The 14054-nt window shown below is 46.4% G+C and overlaps 1 protein-coding gene across 4 annotated transcripts in view; it reads right to left on the bottom strand.

Annotated features, from left to right (window-relative positions):
* The window catches only part of MYH10 (myosin heavy chain 10), a 461218-nt gene that overhangs the window by 116287 nt on the left and 330877 nt on the right, over positions 1–14054 (bottom strand). For all 4 annotated transcript variants that reach the window (XM_029600341.1, XM_029600340.1, XM_029600342.1 and 1 more), the window contains 2 exons: positions 5667–5804; positions 5325–5448 (listed from right to left, as the gene is read on the bottom strand). In XM_029600341.1, coding sequence (XP_029456201.1) covers positions 5325–5448; positions 5667–5804 — 262 coding nt within the window. The remainder of the gene's footprint in view (positions 1–5324; positions 5449–5666; positions 5805–14054) is intronic.

Raw genomic sequence — 14054 nt, 5'->3', positions numbered from 1 at the left:
ATTCCTTGAGTGGAAAGATTACCATAATCCTCCATTTATGTAATCAGTACCATATTTGTACAAATATCTGACCAGAATTAGTTGGTTACAAATGAAGAGTTAATGTAGATTATGGGACTCCAACACAAAAATATTTAGAATTAGAACTTGTTCGAAAGTAAAGCTGCCTATCTTGTAACAGGTGTTCTCTCACTCAGCAACAAATGGACAGATTTTCCAGAGTTTTCTAAAAAAAAAAAAAGGCCAAAGCCTTTCACCACCCATGCGCAGTATTTTACATGCTGCAACTCTATGGCTGCCCTCAGTTTCATGTTTTACGTTTTCCTTTTAATTATCCTGATAATAAGGTCATTAATGTAGTTGTCTGGTTCTGAAAAGTGCTCTATCATGGAAGTGTTGCCTTGGTCTCTTCTGTTGCGATAGAGCTGTCTATGCGGATAGACTCAGTGTCTGGTTTCTCTCAAGTGTAGGATGCTCCTTCACATTTTATGCACTGAACAACATATACTATATTAGAGGAGGAGCATGAGTTGAATGTTTTTCCCATTTGAGTGATTGTGGAGTTCTGTGGTGATATGCTGGCATGGCTTGTAATGTGGTATATTGCATGGATGTGTGCCAGTTTCTTTTTTTTCTGAGTTTGTTAGAAGCTTATTTTTTTACTCTTTTTTTTGCTTCAGATTAGATAGTTGCCTGAAGGCCAGTATTGGTAGAGCAGGGTCTTTTTTTTTTTTTTTTTTTTTTTTTTTTTAAGAGACATCCTCCAGGAGTCTGTAGGTGTTTGATGAATTTTCAGTTTTTCCAGATCTCTGTATGTAATTACAAGGGGTACTTGGCTCTATGGTTTTTCCTTTTCTTTGTCCATAAACAATTAAGGTGGACTTGGGAAGATCAACTGCTTATTCTTGGGATAAGCAGCTTGGAATCTATCTATTCCTTGGGATCCTGCCAGGTACTTGTGACCTGGATTGGCCACTGTTAGAAACAGAATACTGGGCTTGATGGACCTATGGTCTGACCCAGTACAACAAGTCTAATGTAACCAGTATTCTGAGGACAGCAGGATGTTAGTTCTCACACATGGGTGAAATCAGATGAAGTCCGGCATGGAATAGTATGTAAAAGTTTCCAGAACTTTGAGCCTCACTGGGCAAGCCCATGCATGCCATCATACCGCACGTCCATGTGGGGTCCCTTCAGTCTTGTAATTTAGCAAAAAAAAAATTTGGGAGAAACCAACTCAAAGGGTTTCATGAGGACTGACATCCTGCTGCCTTTATACATGGGTAATCCCTAGCTATAGGCTGCCCCCAACAAAAAAAGAAGCAACAAAACCAGTGCCAATGGGCACAACAGTGTTTTTGTTGGCAACAAGTCTTTTTTTGTATTTTAATCTTAACTTATTGGGGGGGGGGGGGGGGCAGCAGCCTGAAATAAAAACAGGCCCTAGGCAGGAAAGAGTTGGGCACTACACCTCAAACAAGTTCTGAAGAACAGACTGGTCAAATGTGGAGATTACTTACTTGATAATCTCGTTTTCCTTAGCGTAGACAGATGGACTCAGAACAAGTGGGTATAGTGTGCTCGTGCTAGCAGTTGGAGACTGATCTGACGACAGCACGGGTACATATACCCCCACAGGAAGTTAAGCTCTTCAGTAATCTTCCTTGCAAAAGCTGTTATGGATATATGTGTACTGACGATCAAGAAAAATAGTGAAAACAGGATTCCCCTGACCGATTGATAGTAGCTGGAGACCGCCAGCATTCCCAACCGGAAGGCGTCGACACCTGGCAGAGTGGACGCACTCATGTAAGAAGTGAGAAGGCTTACCTTGAATCGGTGAAACCAATGACTACAGGCAGCTGGGCGGGATGCTGAGTCCATCTGTGTACACTAAGGAAAACGAGATTATCAGGTAAGTAATCTCCACATTTCCTGTCGTGTAGCCAGATGGACTCAGAACAAGTGGGATGTACAAAAGCTTTACTCCCGGACCGGGCGGGAGGCTGCCTGAGGACCATTTAAGACTGCCCTTGCAAATGCTGTATCCTCCCTGGCCTGGACATCCAGATGGTAAAACCTGGAGAAGGTATGGAGGGAGGACCATGTCGCCGCTTTACATATTTCTGCAGGCGACAGCATCCTAGATTCCGCCCAAGATGTCGCTTGGGCTCTGGTAGAATGGGCCTTGACTTGTAGAGGCGGTGACTTCCCGGCCTCTACGTAGGCCGCTCTGATGACTTCTTTAATCCAGCGGGCGATGGTGGGCCGAGAGGCCGCTTCACCTTGTTTCTTCCCGCTGTGAAGGACGAACAGATGGTCAGTCTTTCGTACTGTTTTTCTGTCATTTGGCAGATTGCTGCCCAGATATCTGGAATGTCGAGATGGCGTAGCAAACGCCCTTCTTCTGATTTCTTCAGACCTGCCGTAGTTGGCAAGGATATGGTCTGGTTGAGGTGAAATTGTGAGACTACCTTCGGCAAGAAGGATGGAACCGTGCGAAGATGGATAGCCTCAGGAGTGATTCTGAGAAAAGGATCACGGCAAGACAGTGCTTGTAGCTCCGAGATGCGGCGTGCTGAACATACAGCCAGCAAGAACACCATCTTCAAAGTGAGAGAACGAAGAGACAGGCCCCGAAGGGGTCTGAAGGTGGATCCCGCGAGGAAATCCAAAACGAGGTTGAGGTTCCACAAAGGCACTGGCCACTTCAGTGGCGGCCGAATGTGCCTGACTCCTTTCAGGAAGCGAGAAACATCTGGGTGCATGGCAATGGTCTTGCCATCCCTCCTGGGACCATAGCAAGACAGCGCAGCCACCTGAACCTTGATGGAGCTGAGGGAGAGATCCTTCTGAAGTCCATCCTGCAGGAAATCCAAAACAATAGGGATTGTAGTCTAATGTGGATTGGTGCCGTGAGTGCCGCACCAGTCTTCAAATACTCTCCAGATCCTGACATAGGTGAGGGATGTGGAAACCTTGCGAGCTCGGAGGAGGTTATCAATCACTGGCTCCGAGTAACCTCTTTTCTTCAGTCTAGCCCTCTCAATGGCCAGACCGTAAGAGAGAATTGAGCTGGATCCTCGTGAAGGATGGGACCTTGACTTAGCAGGTCCCTGAGCGGAGGCAGGGGAAGGGGCTCCCCTGCCAGTAGTCTTCTCATGTCCGCATACCAGGGTCTTCTTGGCCAGTCTGGTGCCACTAGAATACCTAGGTCCCGGTACTTCTGAATCTTGTGGATAAGGGTGCCCAGCAGGGGCCACGGAGAAAGGCGTATAGCAGGGCCCCTGGAGGCCATGGCTGAACCAGGGCGTCGATCCCTTGAGAGAACGGATCTCGCTTGCGGCTGAAGTATCTGGGTACTTGAGCATTGGACCTGTCCGCTAGTAGGTCCATGCCTGGAATCCCCCAGTGATCCACAATCATCTGGAAGGCTGTGGGGGACAGCTGCCATTCTCCCGGATTTAGGCTCTCTCTGCTGAGGAAGTCTGCCGTGGTGTTGTCCCTTCCGGCAATGTGGACGGCGGAGATGTCCTGAAGATTCGCCTCTGCCCAAGCCATCAGCGGGGCTATCTCGAGGGACACCTGTTGGCTTCTGGTTCCGCCCTGTCGGTTGATGTATGCCACCGTGGTGGCGTTGTCTGACATCACTCTGACTGCTCTGTTCCTTAGTCTGTGAACAAATCGCAGGCAGGCTAACCGGACTGCCCGTGCCTCTAGTCGGTTGATGTTCCACCCCGACTCTTCCCTGCTCCACCGTCCTTGGGCGGTGAGTTCTTCGCAGTGTGCACCCCATCCGCTCAGGCTGGCATCTGTAGTGAGCAGAGTCCACGTGGGGGAGATCATCTTTGATCCCCTGCTCGTGTGGTTGGACTGCAACCACCACCGTAGCTGAGTCTGCACTCTGGCCGGTAGAGGTAGACGCATGGAGTAATGCCGGAAGCGGGGGCTCCATCGAGAGAGCAGGGAGCGTTGTACAGGTCTCATATGGGCCCTTGCCCAGGGTACCACTTCCAGGGTGGATGCCATGAGACCGAGAACCTGCAGGTAATCCCAAGCCGTGGGCCGACTGGCTCCCATCAAGGACCAAAGACGCTTCTGAAGTTTTAATCTTCTCTTGGTGGTGAGACTGACTGTGTCTGCCTGGGTGTCTAACTGGACTCCCAGATATTCCAGAGATTGGGAAGGCTGTAGGCAACTCTTGTTTAGGTTGACTACCCATCCCAGGCTTTCCAAAAGGGCGATCACTCTGTTGGTTGCCCGATGGCTCTCCTCTCGCGATTTCGCCCTGATCAGCCAATCGTCTAGGTAGGGATGGACAAGGATTCCTTCCCGTCTGAGCACCGCTGCTGCCACTACGATCACCTTGGTGAAGGTCCGCGGCGACGTGGCCAGCCCGAAGGGCAATGCCCGGAACTGGAAGTGGCGTCCCAGCACCTTGAAGCGTAGGTAGCGCTGATGATCCTGGTGAATCGGGATATGCAGGTAGGCTTCTGATAAATCCAAGGCTGTGAGGAATTCTCCTGGCTGTACTGCGTTCTTGACTGAGCGCAGAGTTTCCATGTGAAACCTCGGGACCCGTAAGTATCGATTGACCGACTTGAGGTCCAATACGGGCCGGAAAGTGCCCTCTTTCTTGGGTACCATGAAATAAATGGAATAATGCCCAGAATTCATTTCCCGTGCAGGTACCGGGATTATGGCTCTCAAGGACAGGCTATTTGAACATGCTGCCTTCTCCCTTGCAAAAAAAGAATTATGTATTTATTTATTTAAAACTTTTATATACCGAGGTTCAATTAACAAGATTAATTATCACTTCGGTTTACATTACAACTAGCGACATTAACAGAGACAGAGACTTGTTTTACAATGAACAGGGTAGAAATAACTTGGATAACCTGGGTAACAAAACAATGAACAGGGAAATACTCTGGGATAACAAATTGTGGGATAACAAAATGTTGGGTAAAGCAACGTAACACTACCGCTGAGATACCAATACTTTCCATATGTGAAATAAGAATATCATGACAAACAGTATCAAATACACTGGAAGTATCAAGTTGGACAAGAATTCCAGCATTACTATGTTCCAAACTACAAAACAGTGTGCCCAGCAATGACAACAGTAGTAATTCTGTATTACGTTACTTTCTAAAACAAAACTGGTTCTCATCAAAATATATCATGGTCTGATAAATTTATTCTTTAGGTTTGAGTGCTTAGGATCATCCCTCTTCCAGCCAATTAACGACCCACCTACAGAGAACATTTTAAGTACTCAAATTTGATTACAAAATGTATGCATTAAATCCTACCTTCCAAATCTACAATCATCATCTCTTGCTTGTTCTTGAGCTTAGCCAAATTTTTGGCTTTCTCCTCCTCCTCAGCCAGCTGAGAGGTACATTCCCCAATTCTATCTTCCATCAATTTCTTTTCCTGTTCATGAAAAGGCAGTCATTTTAAGTAACAGTATGTTTATAACTTGTCCTTGTTTCAAAAAATAGCTTTCACTTAGTAGCCTTTTATTACTAATTTAGATTATATATATGAAAATTATAAATTTCAGATTCTAGTTTACATGTACAATATTTCTAAGTTCTTCATACATTCAATTGGGTATTTCATTTATCTCGTGTGCAGACTTCAGAAGTTACCTTCACAAATTTGGAATTTTGGTCCTCTAGAAGCAGGATTTCCTCCTCCATCTTCTTAATTTTGGCCTCAGCTGTCACCTTCTCCAGCTGCAGCTTCTGGCGTGCAGCCTCTTCTTCATCAAGTTGCTCCTCTAGATCCTGAAGATATAATATACAATTGTCAAGGAAATCTGACTATGCTGCACTAAAACCTATGCTATAACATTCATCATTGAAGCTTCATTTGTGTAACTGTAGTTATACTGAAAGTATAAGGAAAATCATAAAAACTTCACTACAAAGGTTATAGAATATTCTCTAAGAGCCTAAATTAAAATTAGTAAACGCCAGAGAAAATGTGGCTTAGCTAAGACTAGAACCATCACCAAATCAAATGATCAGTCCAAAAGACCGATGTCTATATTCAATGTTTGTTACATATAATGTAACTAATTATAGAGTATACTAAGAAAACTGCAAGTGAAATACAAGCAAACAATCACAGAAAAGCATGAACAATTGAAACAAAGTGCGCCATTGGATTCTTTTGTTCCCTGTACGTATCCGGATCAGTCCAGACAGTGGGTTACTTCCCCCTTCCGGCAGATGGAGTCAGAGCAAAAACTGAAAGAGCACCCTCCCTTAAGCTGGTGCACTGTACCCCTTCAGTATTTCCTCTGACTCCAGCAGATAGGGTCTCACCTACGATCTCCCTTCTAATTTTGAGAGATTAGCAAATTTATTTTTCTTTCTTCTCTCCTTGGATGGATCAGTAAAAAAAAAAAAAAAAAAAAAAAAAAAAAAGGACAGTCAGAGTAGTTTTTCTCTTAAACAGTTCTTTGTCTTGAGTTTACTACTCCTCAAAGTTTGCCCCCAGCAGCTTGCAGACTGACCTGTTAATGCTGGCAGTCTGTTTATTTGATCCTATTCTTTGTTTGGGGGTAAGTTGGTTGTAAGACTTTCTTCACAGATTTTCTCTCTTATTCTCTACCAGGGGTGTAAGTTGGTGGTCCAACCTCTCCCCCATGCGCACGGCCTGCTGCCCTGAGAAGCCGATTCCCTCGGGGCAGCACAGACAGACGCAACATTCCTCTGTCAAGAAAAAATAAATAAACGTTTTTCATCTGTTTAGCTGGGTCAGTGCTGGGTTCCGGTGACAGAACCCTCCGTTTTCGCTCTTTAGTGACAGTACAATTCGAGGGTGACTGACTGGGTCTTGCCCTCCCCCCATGCTGCGACTGACGCGTTGCTGAGCATGTGGGGACCTTGGTTCCTGTTATCTTGCTCCGGGCTCTGTATGAGGTGCCTCCACGGTGGGGAAGGGCCCTCGACTTCAGCCGCCTGTTCTTCTGTGCGCGGGCAGGCATGCTCGTCTCTGGAAAGGGTGGGAACGGCAGTCATTTTGTTATCAGGGTCAACAGCTTTAGCGCAGCCGGATGCTGCGGCAGACCTGGGCCGTTCTCCCTCTCCTCCGGTCCTTACTCCGGCACTCCTCCCGGATACAGAGCCACCCTCAGGGGACCCGCCTCCTACTGGCTTGCCCCCCCCCCCCCCCCCCCCCGCCCCCCGGGCCTCTACTTGAGCCATTTTCAGCAGAATTCATTATTCTTATGCATAATGCCTACCTAGTCAGGCAGGGCCAGCAACAAGATCCAGCGTTCGCCCCTCCTCCGGCTAAGGCCCCTCGGCTAGGGGTTGATTCAGTTGCCCCAGCCCCAGGAGCCACCCTGGGTGCTACGGGCACTTCGGTCTCCCAGGGACCAGAAGGGTTGCTCCCCCAGTGCCCCGGGGGCACCCAGGGATCCGCACGTTTCAGAGTGGTCCTGGCTCCAGTCAACCCGAACATGGACCCCACCCAAGGCTTGGGCATTGACCAAGATCTGGATGATGCGGCGCCCTATTCCCAGTTGGAAGGAGATGATCCTAGAGTTCTGCGACTTTTTCAAAGGGATGAATTGGATCCTCTGATACAGTTTGTCTTGTCAGAGTTGGAGATTGACCCCGCTCCGGGGTACTCCGGGACCCAGTCTGTGACTAGGAAGGGGGACCCCATCATGGCAGGTCTTCGCCCTCCAGCGAGAACTTTCCTGACTCATCCTATGATCCTGGAATTACTCTCACAGGAGTGAGACGCTCCAGAGGCTTCTCTTCGAGTTGGTAGATCGATGAACAAGCTCTACCCACTCCCGGTGGATTTCTTAGACCTTCTCAAGGTCCCGAAGGTGGATGCGTCTGTAATTGCGGTTACAAGGCGGACAACCATTCCGGTCACCAGGGGCGCCGCATTGCGTGATGTTCAGGATAGAAAGCTGGAAGTTTACTTGAAGAGAATTTTTGAAGTCTCTGCCTTGGGCGTCAGGGCTGTGGCTTGTAGCTCTTTCATACAGAGAGCAGGTCTGAGATGGGTCCAGCAACTACTGGGGGCTCAAGATCTTCCTCCCGAGGAAGCGCATGGAGCAGACGCTCTGTATGACCTCCTCCGAATGCTGGCCCGGTCCATGGTGTCAGCAGTCTCGGCTAGACGTCTCCTCTGGCTTTGCAATTGGGCGGCGGATACTTCCTCCAAGTCCCAACTTGGCTCCTTGCCTTTTAAAGGAAAATTGCTGTTTGGGGATGAGTTGGAGCAGATCATCAAATCCTTGGGCGAGAATAAGGTGCATAAGTTACTGGAGGATCGTCCTTGGAGTCCCAGACCATTCAACACCACCAGGACTTGTTTCCGTGGTCAATGACGATTTCCACAGGCCAGACCAGGGAATCAAAGGCCTCCTTCATCCAGATCTCAATCCTGGTCTCATTCCTTTCGGGGCCAAAGACCAGCTAGAGAGGCCTTTCTCAGGGAGCTGCCTCCAAATCTTCCCAATGAAGTCTCGCCGGCCCACTCTTCGATTCCCAGAATAGGAGGTCGTCTGTCTCTTTTCCTCGAGGAGGGGGTCAAGATTACATCAGACCAGTGGGTCCTGGATATTCTAAGAGACAGTTACGCTTTAGAGTTTGCTCGACCACTAAGGGACAGATTTCTCTTCTCTCCCTGCGGTCCCCTGCAGAAGCGCCAGACGCTCGACCGCCTCCTTGGCCTAGGAGCTATTATCCCAGTGCCGCCGTCGGAACTTGGGTGCGGCCATTATTCCGTCTACTTCGTGGTCCCCAAGAAGGAAGGCTCCTTCCGCCTGATTTTGGATCTCAAGATGGTCAACAGGACTCTCAAGATACTGTGCTTCCGCATGGAAACTTTGTGCTCGGTGATAGCGGCGGTACACTGGGGGGAATTCCTCGCCTCCCTGGACTTGACGGAGGCCTATCTACACATACCTATTCAAAAGGGCCATCAACGCTTTCTGCGCTTCAAGATTATCGGCCAGCATTACCAGTTTCAAGCCCTTCCTTTTGGCCTGGCGACCGCCCCCCGCACCTTCACCAAGACCATGGTGGTGGTGGCAGCGGCACTATGGAGAGAAGGGATCCTTGTTCACCCATACCTGGACTATTGGCTCATACGAGCGAAGTCCAAAGCCCAGTGCCAACAGTCGGTCAGCAGAGTACTACATCTTCTCCGCTCCCTCGGTTGGGTAGTCAATTTTACCAAGAGCAATCTCATCCCCCCTCAGATGCTTGACTTCCTAGGGGCGCGATTTGATACCAATGTGGGCAAGGTCTTTCTTAGCCAAGAACAAGCAACGTCTCTCCTCCTACAAGAACAATGGTTTCGTGGCCTCTCGCGTCCGAAAGCCTGGGACAATCTACAGGTTCTCGGCTCCATGGCCTCCATGATAGATGTAGTGCCTTGGGCGCTGGCACATATGCGGCCCTTGCAGAGGGCGTTGCTCTTCCGCTGGAAGCCGGTGTCTCAGGATTTTCAGGCTCCTCTGCCGCTCACGGAGGTTGCTCTGACCAGCCTTCCTTGGTGGCTCCAGCTGGACCACCTGTTACAGGGAGTGGATCTCGAGATGCCACAATGGATTGTCGTTACCTCGGATGCCAGCCTCTTTGGGTGGGAAGCAATATGCGGGAGGCAGTCGACGCAAGGGCAATTGACATCAGCACAAGCTATGTGGCCTATCAAATGCCTGGAGACCAGGGCGGGTCATCTAGCTCTGAAACACTTCCTCCCTTTGATCCAGGTCAGAGCTGTACGGGTTCTTTCCAACAATGCAATCACGCTGGCGTACATAAACCGCCAGGGAGGATCGAGGCGCAGGCATGTCTTGCTGGAGGCGGACAAGTTGATGGCGTGGGCAGAGCTCCATCTCAGTCGCCTGGAAGCTTCCCACATAGCCGGAGTGGACAATGTTCAAGCGGACTTCTTGAGCCACCAATGCATAGATCCGGGGGAGTGGGAGTTCTCGCGGATGCAGTCGCTCTCGTCTTCAACGCATGGGGTCTCCCACACCTCGACCTAATGGCCACTCGGAAGAATTCAAAAGCTCCGCGCTTCTTCAGTCGCAGGAGAGAGCATGGGGCGGAAGGCGTAGACGCTCTGGTCCTCCCGTGGCTGCGAGGACTTCTGCTCTGTGTGTTTCCACCGTGGCTCCTAGTCGGAAGGGTCATTCGGCGGATAGTGTGTCATCCAGGGCCAGTGATTTTGATAGCTCCAGAGTGGCCTCGACGACCAAGGTTCGCAGACCTGGGCAATCTAGCGGTGGACGGGCCTCTTCGTCTCTGGCATCTTCCGAACCTCCTACATCAGGGGCCTGTATTTTTCGTCCGGGCAGATCGCTTTTGTCTTGCGGCCTGGCTTTTGAAAGGCACAGGCTGAGGAAGAGGGGTTATCCAGAAGGAGTTATTTCCACTATGCTTCAAGCCAGGAAGACGTCCACATCAGTCTCAAATGTCCGGGTCTGGAAAGTGTTTGAGGCATGGTGTACCTCGGTGCATGTTCTCCCGCGTCAAGCCACTGTACAACAGATTCTTACCTTTTTGCAGCACGGCTTGGATAAAAGACTGGCCTACAATTCCCTGCGTGTTCAGGTGGCCGCGCTGGGGGCCTTGCTCACTCGCCTGGAGGGAGCACCCCTTTCTTCCCATCCCGACATAATTCGTTTTTTTTGAAGGGGGTGAAACATGTCAAGCCGCCACTCCATGAGGTATCTCCTTCCTAGAATCTAAATCTGGTCCTTCGGATTCTCGTAGGTCCACCTCTTGAGCCTCTGAAGAGGGCTTCCATCAAGGATCTTACCCTCAAGACGGTATTCCTGGTGTCTATTTGTTCTGCCTGCAGGATCTCGGAAGTCCAAGCATTGTCCTGTCGTGAGCCATACCTCCGCTTCACCAACTCCGGAGTTTCCTTGACCACTGTGCTGTCTTTCTTACCAAAGCTGGTCTCGTCTTTTCATCTGAATCAGTCGGTAGAATTGCCCTCCTTCGCGGACGATGATTCCAGAGATCTGCGATGATTAGACGCCAAGCGTGTTCTTCTTCGATATTTAGAGGTCACGAATGATTTCCGCCTCTCTGACCATCTGTTTGCCTTGTGGAGCGGTCCAAATAGGGGACGCAAAGTGTCCAAAACTACCATTGTCCATTGGCTAACAGCCTCCATATTGTCAGCATATATTGGAGCGGGGTGCCCCCTGCCAGAAGGCATCCAGGCTCATTCTCTCCGGGCTCAGGCAACCTCTTGGACAGAGAACACTGCGGTGTCTCCACAGGAGATTTGTCATGCGGCGACCTGGAAGTCCTTACATACGTTCTCCCGCCACTACCGGTTGAATCTCCAGGCACCGGTTTTCGGTTCCTTTGGCGATCAGGTAATTCGAGCAGGGCTATCCGGGGCCCCACCCTATGTAGGAAAACTCTGGTACAGCCCACCGTCTGGACTGATCCGCATACGTACAGGGAAAAGAAAATTATTCCTTACCTGCTAATTTTCGTTCCTGTAGTACCATGGATCAGTCCAGACGCCCTCCCTAAGAATTTTTTGGGATACTAGGGGACTTTCTGCTCGAATACTCTGTTTACCTTATCCAGCGTACATTGTTTAGAATTGATAGTTCTTTCTGCAAGTTGTTCTGGTTCTCATGGTTCATTATGGATTTTTGCCATACATGTTTGCTGATTATTTTTGTCTTGACCCAAAAAACAAAGCGGTAGCCGATCCAGTGAGCTGTGTAACAGTGACAATAGGAATCGGATGATGACAAGCCCTTTATTAAAATGCCCGACTCTGGCCGAGTTTCGCTCCCTTGCACAGAGCTGCCTCAGGGGCAACTAAAAATGGACATACAAACAATTAAAACACATACATATAAATATTAAACCACATACATATAAAAAAATTACATGTATATAAAACTAACAAACATACATTCATTTAAAATATGTGTCATAAAACGATCATGTTTTAGGAGACATAAAATCAAAACAACTACATATATATGTGTATAAGAGTATGTGTGTACTTATGGATACAATACAGTAAATGACAACATACATTCATGGCAGACATAAAAATTGATGCAAAAACTAAACAACATAAACAACATTGTTATACAGAGAGATTAGAGATGGTGACTTTGTGTCATAGATAATATGAAGGTGTAAACGATGGAGTCAATACTGGTTATAAAACTCATTATGAACATCAATAATATAATATGTAATGCTTACTTCATTTTACCAGGACTTGATTTGGTCAATGCAGAAAATATCGCATTGATTATGCCTAATTGAACAAAAACAATGAAATAAAAGAAATGTACCATAATAGAAAAAATAAAAAAAAATAAAAAAATAAAAAAAGCAAAAAAAAAACAAAACAAAAAAATTGTGAAAACAAAAAAATGAAGAATAAAAGGGAAAAAAATTAAAAAATAATTATTTTATCAAAAATAAAAGAAATAAAAAAAAATGTAAAGAATAATGATAAAGAAATACAAAAATCAACCAATGAAAGATAACTGATGAGGATGCCAAGTGAAAGAAAATAATATATAGAAAACTTAAAAGGGGTCTACCTTCGGTGCAGATGAATTCCCACTCAAACACATAGACTTTCTCTTATCAGCATAGTATTGCTACGTAATAGCTGCTTTGAAGTCAAAAACGTTCTGTACATGACAACTATATTAGATAAGAAATATCATAATGTCATTCATAAAGCACTCTTAAACTGTTCAAATCAATGCTCTGCTAGTAAATACACTAATATACGTGATGTCACTCATAAAATAACAGTGACTGGCAAAACGTAAGTTGTCACAAAGAACGGCTTATTCCTATTTGTTAGCTGTTGACTGTAATTACAAATGACGCTCAGTTTGAAATTACCAGCTCGCTGTAAATTTTATACTAGCAGAACTATATAAATAGCTTAAGAACTTATGCTATAACCAGAGCCGGCTAATATTACTAACTGCTAAAGCAAACCAAAAGGAATTGGAAGTGCAAGATATAATATGCAGGAGCGGTACTTACATTTAAATAGACGAGCCGTCTTTTAGCTAGTCAAGAGAAAGGACGCCGCGAATGGCGTTTATTTATGCAGGCTCTCGCGATATCCGGCTGGATTTTCGCGCCAAAATCATAAAAATGAAATCACTCTTAAACAATGAATTTTGATCATGAAGATAGTACGTACTATATCGCCTGTCTCAAAATCTCCTAAAATTTATGACTACTGATCAAAATCATGATACAAGCTGTATTTTTAGTTCCAAAAGTTTATTTTTGGAACTAAAAATACAGCTTGTATCATGATTTTGATCAGTAGTCATAAATTTTAGGAGATTTTGAGACAGGCGATATAGTACGTACTATCTTCATGATCAAAATTCATTGTTTAAGAGTGATTTCATTTTTATGATTTTGGCGCAAAAATTCAGCTGGATATCGCGAGAGCCTGCATAAATCTTATTCTGTATGGTTTATTTTATTTTTGGAACTAAAAATACAGCATGTATCATGATTTTTATCAGTAGTCATAAATTTTAGGAGATTTTGAGACAGGCGATATAGTACGTACTATCTTCATGATCAAAATTCATTGTTTAAGAGTGATTTCATTTTTATGATTTTGGCGCGAAAATCCAGCCGGATATCGCGAGAGCCTGCATAAATAAACGCCATTCGCGGCGTCCTTTCTCTTGACTAGCTAAAAGACGGCTCGTCTATTTAAATGTAAGTACCGCTCCTGCATATTATATCTTGCACTTCCAATTCCTTTTGGTTTGCTTTAGCAGTTAGTAATATTAGCCGGCTCTGGTTATAGCATAAGTTCTTAAGCTATTTATATAGTTCTGCTAGTATAAAATTTACAGCGAGCTGGTAATTTCAAACTGAGCGTCATTTGTAATTACAGTCAACAGCTAACAAATAGGAATAAGCCGTTCTTTGTGACAACTTACGTTTTGCCAGTCACTGTTATTTTATGAGTGACATCACGTATATTAGTGTATTTAATAGCAGAGCATT

This window comes from Rhinatrema bivittatum, chromosome 4 (assembly GCF_901001135.1).
Source record: "Rhinatrema bivittatum chromosome 4, aRhiBiv1.1, whole genome shotgun sequence".
In the NCBI taxonomy this organism is placed as follows: Eukaryota; Metazoa; Chordata; class Amphibia; order Gymnophiona; family Rhinatrematidae; genus Rhinatrema; species Rhinatrema bivittatum.
The sequence above is the reverse complement of the archived record's forward strand: the minus strand, read 5'-3'. Positions and strand labels throughout refer to the sequence as shown.